The sequence below is a fragment of the Diaporthe batatas genome (assembly GCF_019321695.1).
Source record: "Diaporthe batatas strain CRI 302-4 chromosome Unknown Contig00018, whole genome shotgun sequence".
Classification (NCBI taxonomy): Eukaryota; Fungi; Ascomycota; class Sordariomycetes; order Diaporthales; family Diaporthaceae; genus Diaporthe; species Diaporthe batatas.
The window spans coordinates 64,983-85,949 of NW_025408565.1; the positions used below are offsets into that span (position 1 = coordinate 64,983).

General features: G+C 54.3%; 5 protein-coding genes across 5 annotated transcripts; 3 read left to right on the forward strand and 2 right to left on the reverse strand.

Annotated features, from left to right (window-relative positions):
* Positions 1–3,664: 3,664 nt before the first annotated feature.
* Positions 3,665–4,431, forward strand: KVR01_012148 (uncharacterized protein; the record flags this gene model as incomplete). The annotated part of the gene is made up of 2 exons (XM_044793148.1): positions 3,665–4,069; positions 4,144–4,431. The coding sequence occupies 2 exons, from the start codon at positions 3,665–3,667 to the stop codon at positions 4,429–4,431; spliced, it is 693 nt and encodes a 230-aa protein (XP_044638726.1).
* Positions 4,432–5,019: 588 nt separating this feature from the next.
* KVR01_012129 (uncharacterized protein) lies at positions 5,020–7,320 on the reverse strand. Its single transcript, XM_044792751.1, has 2 exons — positions 6,595–7,320; positions 5,020–6,520 (listed from the first exon to the last, which is right to left on the reverse strand). Exons 1-2 carry the CDS (start codon positions 6,623–6,625, stop codon positions 5,208–5,210), a joined length of 1,344 nt encoding a protein of 447 aa, XP_044638707.1. The 5' UTR covers positions 6,626–7,320; the 3' UTR covers positions 5,020–5,207.
* Positions 7,321–8,573: 1,253 nt separating this feature from the next.
* KVR01_012161 (uncharacterized protein) lies at positions 8,574–12,901 on the forward strand. The gene is made up of 4 exons (XM_044794676.1): positions 8,574–8,697; positions 8,767–8,842; positions 9,264–10,404; positions 10,591–12,901. The coding sequence occupies exons 3-4, from the start codon at positions 9,460–9,462 to the stop codon at positions 12,244–12,246; spliced, it is 2,601 nt and encodes an 866-aa protein (XP_044638739.1). The 5' UTR covers positions 8,574–8,697; positions 8,767–8,842; positions 9,264–9,459; the 3' UTR covers positions 12,247–12,901.
* Positions 12,902–15,097: 2,196 nt separating this feature from the next.
* Positions 15,098–15,972, forward strand: KVR01_012210 (uncharacterized protein; the record flags this gene model as incomplete). Its single annotated transcript, XM_044782928.1, has 2 exons — positions 15,098–15,477; positions 15,570–15,972. 2 exons carry the CDS (start codon positions 15,098–15,100, stop codon positions 15,970–15,972), a joined length of 783 nt encoding a protein of 260 aa, XP_044638788.1.
* A 508-nt stretch (positions 15,973–16,480) lies between these two features.
* KVR01_012260 (uncharacterized protein) lies at positions 16,481–19,293 on the reverse strand (the record flags this gene model as incomplete). The annotated part of the gene is made up of 4 exons (XM_044786901.1): positions 16,481–17,200; positions 18,007–18,972; positions 19,044–19,148; positions 19,225–19,293. The coding sequence occupies 4 exons, from the start codon at positions 19,291–19,293 to the stop codon at positions 16,481–16,483; spliced, it is 1,860 nt and encodes a 619-aa protein (XP_044638838.1).
* Positions 19,294–20,967: the final 1,674 nt, after the last annotated feature.

Below are 20,967 nucleotides of genomic sequence, written 5' to 3' on the forward strand. Positions count from 1 at the left end.
TTCCATTAATAATTAACACGTGTTAGAAGCATCCCTGCCCCCTCCCCCCCAAAAAAAACCTCTTCAGGGCTATCAGCCGGACATCTACATAGACTAAGTGGTTTCGTTTTTAATCCCCATATATATAAAATATATATAATACCTTTATATAATAGTAAACACTTAAGATTTAATATTTAAAAAAATATAATATTAATAATAATAAAAAAAGAATATAATATATAAATATATAATTAAACTTTATATTATATAAATAAAGTTAAAAAGTATCGCTTTTAATAGTATTATATTATTAATATAAGTAGCCTAAAGGTTAATAATTAATAAAATAGTTATATAATAAAATTAAAATAATCTTAAAATAACTTTTATAAAAAGAAGAATTTTATAATATAAAACTTAATAAACTAACTCTTCTTTATTAATATATTTATTATATAACTATTTAAATCTATTTTTATTAAATAAATTAAATATATCATAATCTCTATTTTAAATATATAATTAATAAAATAATAATACTATAATAATAAACTTATTTAAAAAACCTTTTATATAAATTTTATAAAAAATTAAAACTTTTAAAAAATAAATAAAGTTTATTTATTATATATTAAATAAATATTATATAGAAAAAGTAAAAATTTAAGTATTTAAAAATTAAATCTTTCTTTTAAATATACTACTTTATTATTAAGGATTTATCTACTTTTATATAATATATAAAGAATTTAATAAAAGAGAAAGCTTTATAAAGAAAGTTAATAACTTTATATGTAAATAAGTTTAAAGGTATATATTAAATATTTATTAACTTTATACTTAAAATATAAACTAATACTTAATTTAAAAGTTAAAAAGATAATAAATAAATAAATAATTAAATAAAAAATACAATATAGCTAAAGCCCTGCATGGACTAAACGTCGCCCTTCTGTTCTTAACTTTGTAAAATGACATACATCCTGCAGATCATACCACCCCAACCCACATCAACCCGGCAGCTCAGCTGTTCTTGGCGCCGAATCCGCATGAAGCATTACTATCGGAGCCACGGGCTTCCCCCCAGCCTTGTGCTCGACTTGCGGTGTATCAGCATTCTTCCAGTGGCCATGTGATCCATGCCACATACCCAGATTTCGGCTGTGTTGCTTGCGGCGTCGCATACATAACCAACATACCACTACACACGATCCAAGACTCGCAATAGGTCCGACTACCGCCCCGGCGATCCAAGCGTTGCTTATTACACCTTGAGAAACAGTCGACGGAGTAGTTGAGGGGCCTGTAGTGGAAGTAGATGGTGGGACGCTGGAAGCTTGAGAGCTCATCGTAGGAACTGTAGTAGTGTCGCCTGAAATAACTATCGGCATAGGTCAGGAGCTTGCGACGGATATGACTCATTTACTTTCGCAAAGGATGACTGGACTTACACACCGTAGTTACACTCGCAGGTGTTTCCGGTAAGTTCCTATAGAGGGTAATTTTGGAAACGGCTGGCGTGACCCTACACGCCCAATTGGTAGCAGAAGGCGCACCAAAAGGAACGGTCTCGTAAATGATCCAGGTAGCACATTGAAATTCAGGATTACTGTTAAGCAAAGTAAGTATTTGGCAACTCGCGTTCAAGGGAAACGGATTCGATATACTGACCATATGATTGAGCTTCCGTCGTTGCGGAACAAGGTGCCTGAGGTACACGCCGTACCGAGAGCACAAGTGTTTGAGGGCACACAGTCACCGGCAACCGTCCCTAAGGTACTCCATCCAGTACCGGCAGTAAATTTTGAAGCTATTTTGGTTCAGGGTCAGAAGGAGGATATATCGTGATGAAAAGAATTATCAAAACTTACTGATGTCCGGTTGGATATACCAGCCGATGAAGTGGCTGTCAGTTGTTGGCTGGCCCGCCGTAGCTGTGAGCCATGCGAGGGTGATCCAAAGTGACATCTTGGGTCTTCACTTCCACGGTTTAAACGTTGGGAATAGTCAAATGGTCCGCGATACACACGGGGACATCAATTGATGCTATACTGCAAGGCACTGTCGAGTTTTGGGAGTAGTTTGGATCTAAATGGGACTGATCAAAACCGCCACTCAGCATCAATGATAAAATCGCGAGAGGAATCCGTCAAGATGGAGGCGTCGTGTAATGGGACATGGCCGAGTTATAACTGCCCACAAACATGATGCACACGTCGCAACAGATTCAATGCTATCATCATTGAATGACCTCTTGGCCCCCACGATCTTCTTCACTTTCACACCGAGCCGCACAACCCACGGTACCGCATTGCGACTTTAACCGCCAAAGCAACCAATAACAAGTGCTGAAACAGTGGTGGCACGGCCACGAAGCAAATGCTAGATGGCCTACCTTCAGAGGCCATGGTCGCCTGGCCCGACTTCAGGACCATAAAAGCACATTGATCGCAATACGCGCTCGCTCGGAGGATCGAACCGAACTTTGAGAACTTGATCAGACGTGGCCAACGCCCAACTCACTTATCCGACGGCTCAGGTGGCATTGGTTTCATAAATATTGTGCCAGCTGGCCGAGTTTAAACACAACGTTGTTGGCGCTGGGTATCGAACACTCCGACAGAACACATACGCTCTCAAGAATACTGTGGTTACATCTACTTCACATGTTGAGGTACTGCTTGGCGGCCAGTCAGGAGTGGCCAAGGATGGGAATTCCCCAGCACCACAAAAGCTGTTTAGAAATCGGCCAGAGAGTTGATTGGGCGAGTACTTTTACACCTAGGTACCTACATATATACATAATCCTCTCCCCGTCCCGGCAGAGGCCATTCGCCCTTGATTCATCTTCGATATTTTCGAGGTTATCAGCATGTGACTGGGGAGGCAAGGAGGCCCGCAAACAAAAGCCTGGTATCCTCAAGGCAGGCATGTGTGGTATAGAAGCGATCCTATAGAAGCAGCCCTACAGCGCGATCAGACGAGTTCAGACGAAACCCAAAAGAACTGCGGAGGCTGGTGTTTCTCGGAATGGCCCGCTGACCCAAGCTGCAGCAGGTCAGCAGCAGCCACTCACGAGACAGCAGGCCCCATGTGCCCTGGGGAAGCCCCCTGCCCGACGTCACAGTGGGGGCTCTGCACCCAGGGGGAGCAAGAGGGAGCTACCCGCTTGGGGAAGCTGACCCCGGTCCCCAGCCCCTCCAAAAGCCCAGGCCACCCCCGCAGTGTTCCTTGGTGGGGATAAGATGGTAAGGCTTCCAAGGTTGTTTTCCTCACCAGAATCACGAACTGCCTCAGATCCTACTCCTTCCTTGCTTTGCATGCATGCGCGTCTTTTCCCAACCACCGTCTTTTTTTTTCCACCACCACCTCGGCGCCACCAAGGACTGGTGATGCACGCCACGGGCAGTATGACAGGTCCAATAAGGACCGCAATGCCCTCGACCCAACCCCCTGGGCCATTTCCCTCGGTTTGTTCCTCTCTGTTTCGTCCCTTCCTTTTTCTCCGTCTCCACTTGGCAGCCGAGTCTTCTTTCTCTGTCAAGTAACAATCGACAGTCTGTCTGTTTGTTCTCTGTTTGTTCTCCGTGGCTCTGTCAGATCAAAGCCTCGAAGTCAGGGCCCAAGCTCCACGTCGATCCTTTTTTTGTGTGGTTGTTGTGCTGTTTCGTCTTGATTCAAGATGCGTCTGCTCAGTCTTCCCGCGCCGCTCCTTGCCATCGCACTTTCTGCTCTCTTCAGGGCCTCAGACTGTCGTCCTCTCGTCGCCGATCAGCAAGAACCAAAAGAAGACCAGCAGCTGGGCAGGTTTCACGCCGCCCTCCGGCCACTCCAGCCGAGGGCGAGCTACTCGATCGTGCCCATCGACGGCGGCAGCCCGGCCACGACAGAAGAGCTGGGCACCACCACCACCGTCGTGCGGACCGTCACCTCGTCGCCGACAGAAATCCCCGAGGTCACCGTCACCACGACCACCTCAAAAGAAAGCACAACCACCGTCACCAAGACGGACATCTCGGTGGTGGCCCCCGAGGCGCCGACCACAGTCACCGCCACGGCTCCTGTTACCATCGTCACCACACACACCGTGACTGACGGGGCGCCGCCATCAACGAGCTCTTCCTCTTCCTCCTCCTCCTCATTCTCTTCGACCGTCTCTAGCGCGCCGCCCAGCTCAGCTGCATCCGAGACAGCGACGAGCTCTATCACAAGCACCTCGGAGACGACCCCGAGTGCCGCACCTACCACCACCATTACCGCTACCACCGCCCAGACATCCTCGACCCTCACATCCTCCTCCTGCTCGACTTCAGAAGAGGTCACATCCAGCACCGCCTATACCCCGACGGCGTCACCACCACCATACCCAACGTCCTCGGGCGCCGGCCTCCCCCCCATATACTCCACCGGCCAGGTCCCGACACCCTCGACCCTGGTCACCAGTACTAGCAGCTCGACCTCGACCTCGACCTCGTACGACAACGGGCAGTGGCACACTACGTACCCCGCCTGGAACGGGACCCGGGTCTAGCGGCGGGCATGGGAAGACTGTTGTCTATACCAGACTGGATAGAGACCAACAAGGACGGCGGCAGGGCCCCGTCACAAGAGAGGGAGGGTCCACGGGTGCGAATGTAAATACGGACCTCAACGATCACGATGCACGTGGGATGTAAAATGACTAAAGATTGTAGGATGAATGATGGGTATAGGTAATGTGTAATCATGTAATAAAAGAGAAGGACAATGATGATAACAGGGCTGGGCTTTTGGTGTCTCCCTTTGGCGGAGCCCATCATCAAACAGCACCGCACCAAGAGCTGGGAGGCGGGTTGTACGGATCATCCGATGAGACTGTGGCATCGATCTCTGTGCTTCGTTCCGTACCGTGTCAGGATATTTGCATGTAATAGATGGGTGGGTAGTATATAGACGGGATATTCCTGGTAATTTACTCGTACATACACTGCTTGAAAGCTTTCCCCCAAGTTGCACCCACTACACTTCACCTCAACATCACAGCAGAGGAATCTTATTAATGGCATTAGCATTCTTATAAGTAGGTACCTAGGTATTCCGTTCCCAAAGCCCAAGAAGAGGAATATGTACAATCGAAAAGGGGGAATAATGCTGCGCGTCAATCATGTCTCATCAACCCAGCCGAGCCCAAACCAAGCCAACCCAAGGAAAAAGCCCACACCCAGAACACAGTCCGCCTGGGCAGGTTAGCGCTCCCCAATACAAGCAATCATCAACCTCTCGTAGTCCCCGCTCGTCTCCCCCTTGATCCGGCGGCTCAGACTCCGCCCGTACCGCTTCTCAAAGGCCCCCTTGACATTCGCCATGTTGGCCCGGTCCCAGTGCGAGCGCACGACCCTCGAGACCAGCAGGTAGTCCTTGGTGCCCGCCCCGGCCATGGCGTCCTCGAGCAGCGCGGCCTGGTGCATGTAGCGGTCCAGCCCGCGGCGCAGCTGGAACAGCAGCGCGTCCTCCATGTGCCCGCTGAACTCCTTGCGGATGACGGTCTCGAGGTCGCGGGCGTATTTCAGGCGGTACTCGTGCGCGATGGCGCGGATCTGGTCGTCGTTGCGCGTCGACAGGATCGAGCACACGCGCATCTCGTCGGTGCCGAGCTTGCCCTCGGTCGCGGCGTAGATGGCGTCGACGTCGCGGTCGACGTCGGGCTTGATCACGGGGGCCGAGTCCTCGGCGCGGCGGGCGGACAGGACGATCTCGAAGTGGCGCTCCGTCTTCATGGAGAGGTCGTCCTTGACGGCGGCCACCAGGTCGCGCTTGAAGGTGTGTTGGTAGGCGGCCTTGATGGCGTTGATGTCGGCGTTGCTGCGCCCGAGCAGCACGTCGTTGAGGGCGCGCTCCTTGGTGCCGGGGCCGGCCATGGCGTCGTGCAGGAGGTGGACGTCGGCCAGGAGGGGCCCGCGGGCGAGCATCATCAGGCCGTACTCGAACCAGCCCGAGGTCTCGCTCTTGAGGTCGGCGACCAGGTTGCGGCGGTGGTTGCGCTGGTAGGCCTCGTTGATGGCGTGGATCTGGAAGGGGTCCTTGTCGGCCAGCTCGCGGATCAGGGCCTTCTCGTCGGTGCCGAAGCCCTTCATGGCCTTCCTCAGGGCGTCGGCGGTCGGGTTCGGGTCCCACTGGATCTGGTGCATGGGGCCGTAGCCGGGAGACGGGGCCGTCGGGGGCCCTGACGGCGGCGGGGCGCCATACTGGGCCTGTCCTCCGTACTGGGCAGGCGGTGGTCGCGGCCCTGGCGGAGGAGGTTGGCTGGGGTAGTAGCCATGTGCGCCCCCTGGTGGCGGTGCGGGCGAGCCGTAGAGTTCAGACGGTGGAGGTCCTGGCGGCGGGGCGCCGTAGCCGCCCTGGTGAGGTGGTGGGGGATGTCCGTAGGGCGAGGGCGGGTATGGAGAGTGGCCCTGGGGAGGATATGGCGGTGCCTGGTTATAGCCCCCGTTGTATCCGTAGCCCCCACCCTGGGGAGGAGGAGGAGGAGGAGCTCCCCACTGACCCTGAGGCGGTGGTTCTGTGGTGGTGTCAGAGATGGTGTTGGGGCTGCTTGCGACGGGGGCGGAAGAGGAAGTCTTGGGTCAAACTTACGTCCGTAGGGTTGATAGGCCCCGTATGACATTATCGATGTGACGTGTGACGTGTGCCGCGAGCTGCGAGCTGAGAGCTGCGAGCTTAGAGCTGCGAGCCGCACTTGATGGAGTGGTCAGACAAACGGTGCTCGAGCTGCACCTGTGGTGATGTTGACTTGGTGTCGCACGAGACCAAGGTGAGTTGCTGTCTGATACCTAATCGAGAAACTTTATTCCAGAAGGCAAGAAAAAAAAAGGGTAGGGATTACAGGTCGACAATCAGCTGTAGGTGTGTGGGTGTAAAGGCGACAGACGGGCTGCAGAAGAGCCCCGGAGACGGGAACAGGAATAATAAGTACTGATGAATGCTCGGCGGTTCGTCACTATCGCTTTCGGGTCATACACAAGTCAAAAGTCGACATGCCTGCAAGCGGGACGGGTGACGGGTCTGCCAAGGTTGGGCTCTGAGGCGCAGTGGCTGTGATTGATCATCAAAAGGACGGCACCAGCTGAAAAGGCGAAAAGCCAGATAACTTGGCCCAACAGGCACGGGCAACAGGCACGGGCACAAACCCACGACCGGTCGGTCCCTCAGTCAGTCGAGGCAGTGTTGCTGCTCCTTCCTGCCGACCAACAAACATGCTAACTTGCTACGGAGTACTTACCCTACCAACCTACCAAACTGCTGCCCCAGGCTGACGTGCAGCGCGGGAAGGATGGGAGTGGCTTGGGCGGACTTCCGCTATGGGACTAGCCTGGCAAGGGTTGTGTCATTGTTCTGCCTGTCTGTCTGTCTGCCTGCCACCTATGTTTATGTTTATTACCAGCAAGCTCAAATTTACCAACAATTTTGCAGTCAATGCATTACACAGCAAGATCAAAATCAATGAGTGCATGTGGACCAGTGTGGAACCACTCATCAAAAGTGGAACTCCCATCGCCAATTCAGGTTCAAGCATCACTGACATGGCAAACATGGAAAGTCAGATGGCCCCGAGTCCCCAATCCCCAATCCCCAATCTGCCCCACCTCCGAATGCTCCTTCCATGTGGCGTGTGGCGCGGGAATAAAACGTCATGGCGTGTGGCTCATGACCGGCTGGCCCGTCCTGCCCGTCCCATCAGCCTTGCAGAGATCGGCTCACTCGACACACGGACCAGGCTCCCTCCACCTGCTGCACGTGCCGTACAAGTGGGCAATCATCTCCGAGTCCTCCATCCCATCGGCCGAGTCAAAGGCGGCTTCGGCCTCCGCTTCTCGGGGTCGGAAGCCCGGCCATGCTGCCACCGTTGTTGTCTACCTCCCTCACTCAATGTCTCTTCCTTTTGAGCACTCACACTCGGAGGATAGCCCAGCTCAGAGTCTGACACCACCTTGGCATTGAATGCTGGACTACCGGCCCTGGCTCAGACAGGGTCAGCCCATTTGACTCGAATCCAGCCTCCAGCACCACAGCAGGTGCGCGCTCCTCGGCCAGCAGCCTGAGTATGGAGCCTGTACCACCTCGGGAACTGCACACTCATCGCACCGCCGGCTGCCAAGGCGGTGTCGGTGTGCATACACATTGTACGACACAAGTCTAGGCCCAAACCGACTGGCTTTTTATGCGTGCCGCCAATGCAGCAGCTCATTTCCATCAAACACTGAACAGCCAGCCCAGCTTGATTGTCAACATGAGTTCTGGACCAGCTGGTGCATCCAAACAAGCTGTGAGGCTGATCTGGTCGCATGCTTATTTGATGAATCTTGTTAAACTTGTAATCAAGACCTTTTGGAGTTTAATTATGCCGTCCTGCTCCCAGCCAATCAACCAGCCATGTCCCTGATACACCCTAATTAAAGTGGGGCTCTAAATTTGCAAGCTCTTTTTCAGGCTGGACAAAAGGGGTTTAGCGTAGTTATGCTGTGTCAAAAATTTAACCTAAGGGGGTTATGTTATAAAAGCTGCTTACCTAGCCCTCTACCCCTCGATGCTCCGCCTCATTTTACACCATTTCCCTTGATAACCCTTGGTTTTTTTCATCCCGCCTTTCCGCATGTGGTCTGCCTAGGGGTACGCGGTTTTCCACTTCCAGCACACGGCCCACCTCGGACGCCCCCTTGCGTTAGACTTCAACGTCGAGTAAGTACAGAGGAAATAAATTCCATGGTCGGAAGTCAACGGGCAGTTTGGCCATTGACAGTTGACCAGTAGCGCAGTAGGCTTTTTCTTTCTCAAGAAGGAGCTGTGGATGAGGACCAGCAGCAGCAACGACGTCCAATCCAAGGTAAGCACACCTACATCGCACTTTCTTATCCTGCAGCGATCTTGTCGCGTTGGCAAAGACGACGCGCTGGGACTTCATCCAAGATTTGGCCCTGCCATCCTGTCTGCCTTTTCCCCCCACGCGGTTTCTACTTGGACCTTGGCTTCAACCTCAAAGCCGCAACGAGGTCCAGCAGAAGCTGAAACTGCGCTGCCAAGGTTGACTGTCTGGTCGCCCATGGTGGGTTTTGCTGCTCCTTCCTGGCCTGCCTCTCAAGACTTTCAAGACTGCAGGTGGTCACGTCCACTCGCGTCGCATGCAGCGCATCGCCAACCCCTCCGACTCCAAACTCTTGGCCTCACCTCGTTCTTCTTTTGCACCCACGGATAGACACACTATCCTCAGCCCTTCTTCTCTGATGGTTTTTCTGACTTCGAGATAGACCAGAATTGCGAAGTAGGTCTGGCACACTCTGGAACCTCGTTTCTCTCCCGCCGTTTGCTGGGATCCAAACCCTGCCTTGAGCGAGGCCTGAGACCCGTTCAAAGGCTCAACTCGAAGTGCTTGTTCTCTCTGCTTCTTTTCTTTCGCAAAACCCACCACTATTCATTGGTCGGCTGTCAGCCCACTCGAGGATCATGGCTTCGGCCGACGGCGACGAGAAGCCATCAATGGCTCCCGCACCATCCACCGTCGACCCCATCGTCGACCACGTCGCCGACACCAACGTCGACACGGGCGATGCAACCCCAAAGGACGGTGAGGGCAACATGGCAGAACCCGCAAATGGCATAGTCAATTCCACAGAAAGCAACCAGGAAACCACCAGCCCTTTGCCTGCCGCCGTGCCTGTCGCCGTGCCCGTCGCCAACATGGCCTCGGGCACAGCACCCGCTCCGTTGTCGCCAGCTCCTGCTGCGCCTGGCGATGCACCTGGCAGTGCACCTCCCTCGCCCCCGCGCATTGTCTCGGATATTGCTCCGCCATCCGCCGCCGTCCCCATCCCTCCACGCCCTGCAGCATTCCCTGCCGTGGATCCGGCTCCCGCCGTGGCAGCCCCGACCCGCACGGCGTCCCCCACCGTCAACGGCCTTGGCGCCCGGGCCGGCCGGACCTCGATGAGCAACACTCCTCACCAGTCGCCGGCGCTGCCCTCGGCTCCCATCCCGCTGCGAGCCTCTCCTGCGGCCACCCAGCCGGCCCTGGCCCCGGCCCCGGTCAACAACTTGAACCACATCAACAACACCCACAACACCAGGACCACCAGGTACCAGAACAACCCGACCTGGCGTGCCGAGTCTCCTCGTGATTACAGGCAGCAGCCCCTGGCCCCTGCCGCCACCCCTGCTCCACCTCCTCCTGCTGCTCCCGCCTCGTCCGCCCCTCCTCTTGCCGCTGCTCCCAGCGCCATGAGCTTTCCTTCGCCTGGCCGTGAGCATATCCACGCCGACCAGAAGTTCCTCGACGACAAGACGAGAATCAGCTTCGGCATACACCAGGCCGTCCCCGAGGCCGTGAGACGCTCCGTGCGCGACAACTGGGAGAAGTGCCTGGTCGGCTCTGACTTCCACCAGGCCTTCGTTGTGAGTCCAGTCCAGTCTTTCATCTCATTCCGTCATGATCATGTTTTTATGCTCTCGCCACTTCCTCTACGCCCTTCCTCTCCCCCCACAAGACCAACACACTGCTGTCCCATTCTCTACCCCCTGCAAATACTGTCTGTCATGATCCAAAAGACCAGCCCGCTGACCGGCCGTCCTCGAATGTAGCTCAACGCCAGTATCCACCATGCCACCCCGGCCGCCGTTCAGCGCGGCATACGTGACTTTGGAGGCGCCTTGATCTCCGCTGGACGGGCCCAGATCATCGACACCATGACCCGTGCCGATATCGACGCCGTGGCCTCGCAGATCCTCTCCAAGGCCAGTGAATCTTTCCTCGACGCCGCCCTCCAGCTTCGCCTCAAGTCCATCGACGCCAAGCGCCTCATCAATGCCCTCGCTAGAGCCGAGCGCCTTGGCTATGAACCTAGCGATGTTGTGGACGAGGACGACGATCACGCCATGTCCCTGTCCCCGGTCGACTATGACGAACAGTCGATGCCCGTCCCAACTCCTCAACCCCAGGGCGCGAACCTGCCGCCTATCCAGCCGAGGCCAGCCCCCCTGCCCGATGCACCCTCGGACGACCTCATGTACTGCGATATGTGCTTCCGCAAGTTCGTCTACCGCTCGGCGTATGAGCACCACATCACCAAGAAGGTTTGCACGCGCCTACCTGCTGCTCCCGGCGGTTATAAGTTCTCCTGCCAGCACTGTGGCCAAGGCTTCACCACCATAATGGGTGTCCAGTACCATAACGCCAACAACATCTGCGGCAAGTTCAAGGATCCATGGAGGCCCATGCCGCCGCCGCCCCCTGTCATGCCCCCTGCTACGCCCACCGCCACCAAGTACAAGCCAGAGGCCCCCGCATCCACCCCGGCGGCGGCACCCAAGCTTGTGCCTACCCCCAAGTCTGCGCCCGCGTCGACGCAGGCTGTCGCCCAATCCTCTCCGTCAGGCGGCCCACGCCTCGGAACCCCGGGCCTACACGCACCAAACGGCGCCGTCACCGACCCCTACGCACACCTGTCGCCCGAGCAGCTGGCGGCCATGCAGGAGGAGCTCAGGCAGGCCGAGCTGAGCTACGGTGAGCGCTTCCGGCAGGCCAGGGAGATCCAGGATGACACGGACCGCAAGACCCGGCTCGACGGCCTCTCCAACTCTTTCGGCACGAAGCAGTCCCTGATCCGCAAGAAGTACGGCGTCAGGCTCCGCATGAGGAGGACAAAGGCCGAGATCCAGGCCGAGAGGGATCGCATGCAGTACAAGACGGCCGCCGAGCTCGCAGCAGACAACGGTTTCCCCATCGGAACCCCAGGGCGCCCGGGTCGTCCCCCCGCCTCGACCCCTTCTCGCCCGCCCGCCATTGTCGCACGTCGTTCGAATGGCGGCACCGGTTCCGCCTGGGCGAGCGTCAACCGCCCTGGTGCCCCTGCCGGTGTCCCTGCCTCGCAGCCACCAATGGGCACTGCAGAGCCTCCGTTGGTCGCGGGCGGCAACAAGCGACGCTTCTCTGGGTCCGCCCCGTCCGAGACCAAGCGGGTGGCATACTCCGAGATGGGCGGACTATCCGGCGCCACCGCGGCCCATGTGGAGATGACGGACCCCACCATGCCGCGCGCCACCGCCTCAGCCGCGAGTGCTAAGGGCCTCGGAACGGCTGATGAGCCCATGGCCCTGGATGACAGCGATTCGGACTCGGACGAGGAATCTGACCGCTCTGCCGGCGAGGACATCCCCGCCCAGCTGCCGCCGAGCGTCCGCCAGAGCCTGCAGCAGACCAGCAGCCCGTCGGTGACCCCAGGCCCGCAGCCTGGATAGAGGCCTCGCTCGGGACTGCGGCCAAGGGCTGCAAACTAGTACTTGGCGGGCCGCTTTGGCGAGAGACACTTTGTCTTGCAGAGGCCGGTAACTCCTCGAGTTCGCTTTTGGAATGGGAGGTGGATTATGGATACGACATGAGAGCCGACGAGGCCGAAAGGATTGTTCTGACGAGGCGCAAAGGTCGCCGGCTCAGAACCTAGGAACGCAGGCGAGACATTTCTCTTTTTTTGTCTGGTGTATAAAATCCTTGCACGTGGGAAATCGGAGGTGAAAAGTTTCTGCATATACCCCTCAGCCTGAACTTTGATCATTGCTCATTTTTGGCAGCGAGGTATTTGCATTTAAAAGGAAGCACGTGGGTTCCATGATGCGAACATCGCCGGCGTCTGGCATGAAAATTAGAGGGGGCCTGGGTCTTATGCTGCGGGTTGACTGCTGTGGTCAGACAGCAAACGTCTGGACTCTTGTGGTCCTGGGCTCTTTGAGAGTGGGCGGGCACCTTTGATGGTGTTATGCTGGTGGAGCAATCACACCCGGGCACATTGAGCGCTGCATTGGAACATTGATGAACGTGGCCGGTACTTTGAGGAATGGCCGGCCGCCTTGCTAATTCAGGGAGATACCACAATTATCGTTGCGTTTTGCAGAGCCGGTGGTCTTTGAGTGCTTGACTCTGGCATCAATCGAGTGAATGTGTGCACATGTGACTGGTTCGCTTCGATTCCGCTTACGTTCCGAGGACATACATGGCGCCTTCATACGGCGGTAAACGCGCAAGACCAGTGAATTTGTGAATGAAATGAATCGAGTGATTGCAGTGATTCACGTGGGACGTGCCAGTGGGTGGGGCTCCTGAACGCTGGCACCTCGTAGCCAGGTCTGGACTATGGGCAGGCGTGGGGCGATGCTCCACGTGAAGCGTGCCCAGGTGGGGTTTCCGCTGTTCGGCCGGTTGGGTGAATTAAATAATTGCACCGAATGCGGTCTGAAGGGCTGCCGGAATCTGGTCGACTACAAGAAGCACTCTGTAAGCGATATCAGCACCGTGGATACATTGCTTCATTCCCGCGCGGGACCGGATCCTCCTCGCTTGTGATAACGTTACTAGCCTGTGCTGTGGGGTTGGAACCCACCATCACACCTGCCCTCTCATTTCTCCGGGCGATCACTTCCTAGCTGAGGTCGTGTTTAACCTTCGTCCCTACCTGTGTACCTCAGACTGTGTGTGTAAATGTTTCTGTCTGTCTTGGGGACCGTGGACACACCAGGTTGGAAAGGGAATTAGTTACTCCTACCTAGGCATTCCTCGACGAATCTTCTCTCCTGGACTTCATGCCTTTACGGAGTAGACAGTGCACCTTTTACGGCTGGAACTTGGAATGCCTTGTAAATGGTAAAACGGAAGATTCGGGCTGTATTGAGTCGCATAACAATCAGTTTGCCCTGTCGTGACAGTTATAGTACTGTCAGGCTTTTTTGGATGTGAGAGAAAACTGATGCTGCCAGTGATTCTTCTTAGATACCTAGGTAGTGATTGAACAAAATCCAAGTCCTGCCTACCAAAGCGGCCATGAAGCTGAACAATGCCTGTATGCTGCCGTGCTAGAACAGAGCTGCAGGAAGGGCTGTTTTATGGCACATGTCCATAATTTATCACTCATTTGCTCTACTGACTTTCTCGATTTTCTCCTAGATGTCAAGATCATTTCTCATTTCTTGGTTTCCGTTTCTTTTTGAATGCACCTACCTAGGCAGTTTTGCAGTAGAACAACACAGCGTCAATGATTTTAACGGCCAAAGCATAGACCCATCCCAAGGTTATAAATTTAGTCCTTAGTTTCTTCTTCAGACTAATTCATCTTTATTTTAGTCTAGTTGTTTCGTCTTGATTTAGGAGTCTAACTAAGACCTACCGACCAAGTCATAAATTCTAACTAAAATAAGTAGCTAAAAGAAGTAAATTTATAATACAATAGTTCTATTTCCAGAGACTCGGCAGTGGAGCGGCTATGCTGCAATAGCAAACGGAAGAACCTAAGAAGCTCTCGACAAATCGTGATAGTGGTCGGACGCCGGGCTTGTGCAATACAACACAACTTGTCGTGTCTTGTCTTCTCTGCAGTGCATTGCCGTGCTCCACTTGAGTCAGGGGCTAGCGGTCCATGGTACCTGGTTGGTGGATTTCCCCCGAGGATCACCGTTGCGGAAGTGGGCGTCCGCAGTTCTGGATTGAGGCAAACCGTCCATGTCCGCCGGGGCCGAAGTCCATGGTCATCCTTGAATCTGCGAGGCAGGGGGGTGTCAGGTGGCTTATACACCACATCGTGCGCACATCGCGTACTTTGTCAACTGTCGAGCCCCCTGACTAGTCACCACTTGTGGAAACAAAACAACCAAGTCTAGCCCATGGTCGGCAGTTGCCGCCAGTGCCGTCGATCCACTCTGAAGCTTAACTTTTGGAACAAGCCTCGGCCCAGGCGGGCGTCATTGGGGATAGCGGTTTGGAAGGAAATTGGCGTCGGATCACCACGCTCGGACAAAGTGATCCACACCACGGAGATGTGGCCTGCTATTCTGACCACAGCGAATGACTTGCTATGCTACACTAAGACGGATGGGCATGTTGGCCCGGAGGTAGTCCAGCGAAGCAATCTCGTAGGTGGAATCATGACCGTAGCCCCCGAGTAGAATAAATATTCACGTCTATTCCGGCGAGTTGATCATTGCCCTTCTTGTCCATCTGCGATACTCTCCAGAACATATCTACCAGAGGAGACCTCCTACCTCTTCACCGCACTCATTCCCTCCCGACTTACAGTTCTTTGTTCAGCGCCTCAAGTTCGTCAACATGAAGTTCAACGCAGCACTTTCCAGCGTCCTGCTGGCGGCCTCCGCCGCCGTCGCCGCCCCGACGTCAACCCTTCAGGGCGAGCCATCCCGTGTCGACTCGGCCCTCGAGAAGCGTGCAACCACCTTCTGCAGCCAGTGGGGAACCGCAACTGCCGGCCAGTACACATTCTACCAGAACCTCTGGGGACAGGCCTCGGCCACCTCGGGCTCGCAGTGCACCACCTTCAACGACCTGCAGAGCAACACGGTCTCGTGGTCCACGTCGTGGACATGGGCCGGCGGCCAGGGCCAGGTCAAGTCGTTCCCCTGCGTCGCCGTTGAGAAGGTGAACAAGCAGCTGAGCGCTGTGTCGACCATCAACTCGGTCTGGAAGTGGGGGTACGTATGATAGTTGCAGACTCCAAACGCCTCCTTCGTCTCACTTGCGATTCAAAAGAAAAAAGCTAACCAAAACCCTTACCACCTATCAGCTACACCGGCTCCAATATGGTCGCAGACGTCTCGTACGACCTGTGGCTGTCGACCTCGTCGGGCGGCGCCAACAAGTACGAGATCATGGTCTGGCTGGCGGCCTACGGCGGCGCCGGCCCCATCTCCAGCACGGGGTCCACGCCGGTCGCGACCACCACCATCGCGGGCCACACCTGGAAGCTCTTCAAGGGCCCCAACGGCGACACGACCGTCTTCTCGTTCGTTGCTGACTCCACCGTCACCAACTTCTCCGGCGACCTGAACCTCTTCTTCAAGTACCTCGTCAGCAACCAGGGCCTGTCCAACTCCCTGTGGATCACCTCCCTGCAGGCCGGCACTGAGCCCTTCACCGGCTCCAACGCCGTCATGACTACCTCGGCTTACACCATCAGCGTGCGATAAGTGTAGCAACCCGCAAAGCCAAGCCAGCTGTCTGTTCCTCACTGTCATTGGGACAGGAGGATGGTTGAGGCCCTTACTGGCAATGGGCTGCAGTGGGCGGTGGAGGATTGGCTGTTGTTTCCTGTACATAGTTACTATCTTGTTGGTGTAAATACACTAGTTGTACCCTCATGATGAGAGGCTATGCAACATTTTCAAAGCATCATGACCCAGTGCCATAAACAATAGGAAATGACCTGTGAAAGGTTGACTATCCTTCACTCTATGCCGTATTTATAGTATGGTGCAGAATTGTGCCTGGCCCGTTCTTATTTCAATCGCATGTGGCAAGAGTCCTTGGTCGAGCTCATAATAAGTGTACAGAAGCCGGATTATTATTTCTGAGGCCTCTCGGGCCTGCTACCCATGGCGCTCTTCCACACCACAATCACATGCTTGTTTAATTTGTCAATTGTCTTGTCTTCGTCACAACTTGGATATGTGGCACAAGTGAGCCCGGAAACCCTTTTCAATCACGTGGGCCAGCAAATGGATCATTGTCAGGATCCGTTACACGCGTGTACTCCATCCGATCCGCAACATCCTTCGCGACATCAGCCCCGTAGACATCCTCAATCCAAGCGAACGTCACATCTATCCCGGCACTGATACCCGATGACGTCCAGATGTTCCCATCGTTGACCCAACGCGCCCGATGAACCCAGTCCACCTGCGGCCGCAGCGCCGTCGTCTCCTCCCACGCCAGCTTGTTCGTCGTCGCGCGCCTCCCGTCGAGCACGCCGCTCCGTGCGGCAAGCCCAGCCCCCGTGCACACGGTGATGAGGTACTGAAGCGAGTCGAACCTCTCCCGTATGAAGCCAATGGCCTCGGATATGGCTGGCGACCGCGCCCTTGTGCCCTGGCCGCCCGGGACGACCAGCACGTCCAGGTCCGGTGCCGTCGAGAAGGTGTGGGTTGGCAGGATGGTGGTTCCGAACCCGGGGGACTTGGAGGGGCCCGGTTGGATGCCGCCGCTGTCTGGGGGTGTCAATCTCTTTGTGGACACCGGGTCCATGGTGGCAGCGATGATGTATAGGTTCATGTTGTAGGAGCGCGACAGCAGGCTGAGCGCGTCCAGGGGGCCGAACACGTCTAGCAGCTGGAAGGCTGGGAAGACGATGACGCCAAAGTTGACCGGCTTGGGCCTTGCATTGCCCGATGTGTGGGTTTCTGAGGGGACTCGGTCAGTCTTTGCTCATAAGATGCATGTACTAAAGCCTGTCTATGAGTGGCTGTTATTAAGGATGAAGGGATACACGGCTGACCGAATTTTCTCACGAGCATGTTTGCGGCTTTCTTTGCCGGCGAATTGGTTTCCAGATGTGAAGGGCCTGCAGCGTTTGAGCCGTGGCCGATTTCGCTGCTCGGTGGGAAGTGCAACCTTGGAAGTGAGGCTGTGATGCTGCGCCGTGATTTATGGATTAGGCGATCGACGTCAAGGCGCCGGCTTCTAGTTGATACTTTCCGAGGGTGGATCGTGTCTGCTTAATTACCCGCAGTCGGCGTTTGCCAAGCTGCTTGCGTCAGCGCTTGGGGACTGGAGTTGCGCCGGTTGCGCGATCGGACCAGCTTATAAATGATGTTTCGTCGCGTTATGCCCGGAGCATCACGGGAGTTGGGAACCCAACGTTATCCCGCGGTGCAGCTATTGTAGGGAGACTTATCAGATGCCGTGCACAATAAATAGCAGAAGATTTTACATAATTTTACACTTACGCAAGTCAATAGGCGTTTGCCCTCCGAGTCCTTCAGTCTGGCCCATTTCGCTTTCTGTAACCCTTTGCTCCCTCTGTCAAATACCTAGTTACTGATTAATAAATCGTGAGCATTGGTAATCGATGGCTGGTTGAGAGCGAATATTGCTAGAGAAGTGTCTTTGGAGACAATTGCCTTTTACTCAGGTCTATATCAACCTATGTCGGTGAGAGGGGGCAAGCCTTGCCTCAGCGGGACAGGCTCCCCTGTAGCGGACTCGCTATCTTGCCCTTGGGCTACGGATTTCTGGACCAATTGTGCTCTGGCGGGCTCCTCAACCGTAGGTGATAACACCTGCTGTGCTGGTGCTGGAGCCTCGGCCATCTCCGGATCCACCTCTGCAGCCCTCGTCCTAGTGGTGAAAACGGCCGACTTAACGCTCGACTTGATCGTCAACAACGAGCTGTGCAGTAAGCTGCTGCCAAAGAACCAGCTTCCCATTAGCCTCCTCCTCCTCCCCCTCTCCATGGCCGCAATCTCCTCCTCCGCATCGCGCTGCTGGTCATCCGCCGGTCGGCCGACGTAGACGCCCCTCGTCCAGAAACCAGGTCTAAACATCGGGCTCAATACCGGAGCTGTAACTGCCAGCAAAGCTATCACAGTCTCCCTGTAGCCCCACAGGTTGATGTTGAGGACGCTCGGCGTGCCGGTGAGTGTCAAGGCGGCGCGGATGATGGCGGCGGAGATGACAAATAGGCCGCCACATAGCAGGAGGGTGACGCCGATGCGCTTCCACAATGGTATCCGGAGTTGCCAGATCATCGGCGCGGGAATGGTCAAGATGGCCATGTCAGTTGAAATGTTGAGTGCGGCCAGGGCCTTGAAGTTCTGAGCTCGAAAAATGCACTCCTCGCCGGGCAGCGGGCGGATGGTCCAGTTATTGCGGAAAGGTCGGCATGTTGAGCTCACGGCGATTATCAGTGCGGCCCATGTAACGCCGCAAAATACGAATAGGAACTTGAGGGTTCGCTCCTTTATCAGACCCAAGGTCAGGCGGCGGTAAAAGAAGAGGATACAGAACTTCAAGACCCAGACGAAACCTGGATAGGTGTACCAGGTCACGAATTCCATCTTGCTGCCCATTTCGAGGATGCGTACGTCTGCATCGCTGAGTGAGGTGACCTCGTCGGCTGTCACGTCGATGTTTCCTCCGGTGTAGTAGGCGAAATAGCCCATGGTGGTGTCGACGGTGTACAGACCCATAGACTATGCCGGTGTGGGAGAGCTTGTTAACACTCACAGATGCTCCAAGGGTCCTTCATGGCGAAGCTTCATACAATTATGGACAAGTAGTCGTCACCTTGGTATCCCTGTATGCCTACTGTACGGAGTCTGACAACATGACGAAGGATGAGGATCAATATACCGAGCGCGTACCAAGTCTGTCGGTGAGTTAGTCGCTTCCGGCGGTGGATGATTTGGGCGGGTAGGAAATGGTCCTCTGCTGCAAACGCTTACCCAGATCTCGGGTACATATCCACCATTTGTCTCCAGCTTCACCGCTGAGCTCGGGTGCGGAGGCACCATTTTGTCTTGACCAAGGGCGAGCTGACAGGCAGGTTGTCTACAAAGAACCTAGAGCCTGCAAAGGCAGTTCGACAATAATAATAGCAAGCAGTTTATTCCGCCCAGTAAAGCGTCTGTTGCCATGCGTGAGGTCAAGGATGAATCATTCATCAACATCGAAAACACTTCAGGGCCCGAGACCACGCGGACACAGAGCGCGCATGCTTGCGGGATATTTGGCTCGCTCCGGGAACCTTGCAGTTTTCGGCACCCGGATACATGGTGGCAATGCATCCCACATCAGATCGCAGCCTTTGGGTAGTTTGGACTGCGCTGCTTGACTCGGTCACTGCAATCACTGTGGGCAACGGGTGAGGTCCTCAAGAAAACGAGGCGCCAAGGAACCCATGGATTGGCTAAAGCTTAATGAGACATCAGAGCCTCTGATCTGCGGAATAGTGAGGGAGCTACATTCCCCGCAAGCTTGGTTGATCTCATTCTTTCAGAGGAAGAACGTGCCGATGACTATACTCGACTTCATAGGCGAATGGCTCATTCTCATCCAGAACCCCCTTGTTAGGTACCTGCTATGGGGCGGCGGTCGTGACATTTTGCTGGCACCCGTGGACGTCGTCTGCGTAGGTGCTGGGAACATTTAAGATGCCTATAGTGCTAGGAAACGCAAAAGACACTTTAGCTTCCGATCAATAAAGATCAGAGTTTTCAGATCCTACCATTCGGGTCTTCGCTTGTCTGGGACACGTGCAGGCAAGCAGGAATGGGGCACCCGGGAGCACATAGCACACGCGGCGTTCTCGCCGGTGAGGGGCAGGCGGACCGTAGACCGCACGACTGTATTCATCGAGGGTCTGGTTGCCGGATGCGGAGAGAGGTTCAATTTCCACGACACTGTACTCAAATTTGAGAAGTTCGCAAGCAACATACCGACCGTATGGCACAGATTTGAAGTGGATAGGAGAACGCTAAAGCAAATAATAGACAACCATGTTAAGAAAGATTCAGTCAAAACTCGTCCGGCTTATACTGCACTGTCGATATCTAGAGACAGGTAAGGACGTCGAAGTGGGGGCAGGGGGCAGTGTACAAAAGGACAAGATGTATCCGAACACCCCTAGGTACCATCAAAATAGACAATACTTGTTCAAAAGTCGGGGGTGTTAGCTTTTTCTTACCTAGGTAATTAAACCTTTTTAAAGTCAAGTTTCACATCAAAGCATTAGCTTCAACTTTAATTTAAACATGGAATGATAACTTCAAGCTATCTCTACGCTCATATATCATTGTGAATGTTTTACACTTATGTTTATGCGGTGACTGTACTATTGAAGCCTACATGGGTGGTATGATGGGGGGATGAGACTCTTTGTAGGTTGCTGAGGGCCGAACTTTGGGTGCAATACTGCAATATTCACTCCGTCAACGACTTAGGGTTTGTTCTTCCCCGTGGCTCCGAGACAATGATCTTTTCAAGGCATGTTTCGACGTATTCAAATGTGACTGAGGCCCAAAATTAGGGCCCGTCGGCTCAGAAGACTCCAAAGTCAGGCAGTTTTGATCAGTGCCTCCGCTTCTGCGATGTTATTTCACATTCTGGGAATCGTCCAAATCAGACTATCGATGCTGAGTTTTCCATGGTCGCTTGAGCCCCGCGACGTCTCCCAGGCTTTAGCAGCT

Coding starts and splice junctions, on each gene's coding strand:
- KVR01_012129 (XM_044792751.1), bottom strand. CDS start 6,625: ATGTCATACGGGGCCTATCAACCCTACGGAC. Junction 6,521..6,594: donor GGCCTATCAACCCTACGGAC/GTAAGTTTGACC, acceptor ACACCACCACAG/AACCACCGCCTCAGGGTCAG.
- KVR01_012161 (XM_044794676.1), top strand. CDS start 9,460: ATGGCTTCGGCCGACGGCGACGAGAAGCCATCAATGGCTCCCGCACCA. Junction 10,405..10,590: donor ACTTCCACCAGGCCTTCGTT/GTGAGTCCAGTC, acceptor CCTCGAATGTAG/CTCAACGCCAGTATCCACCA.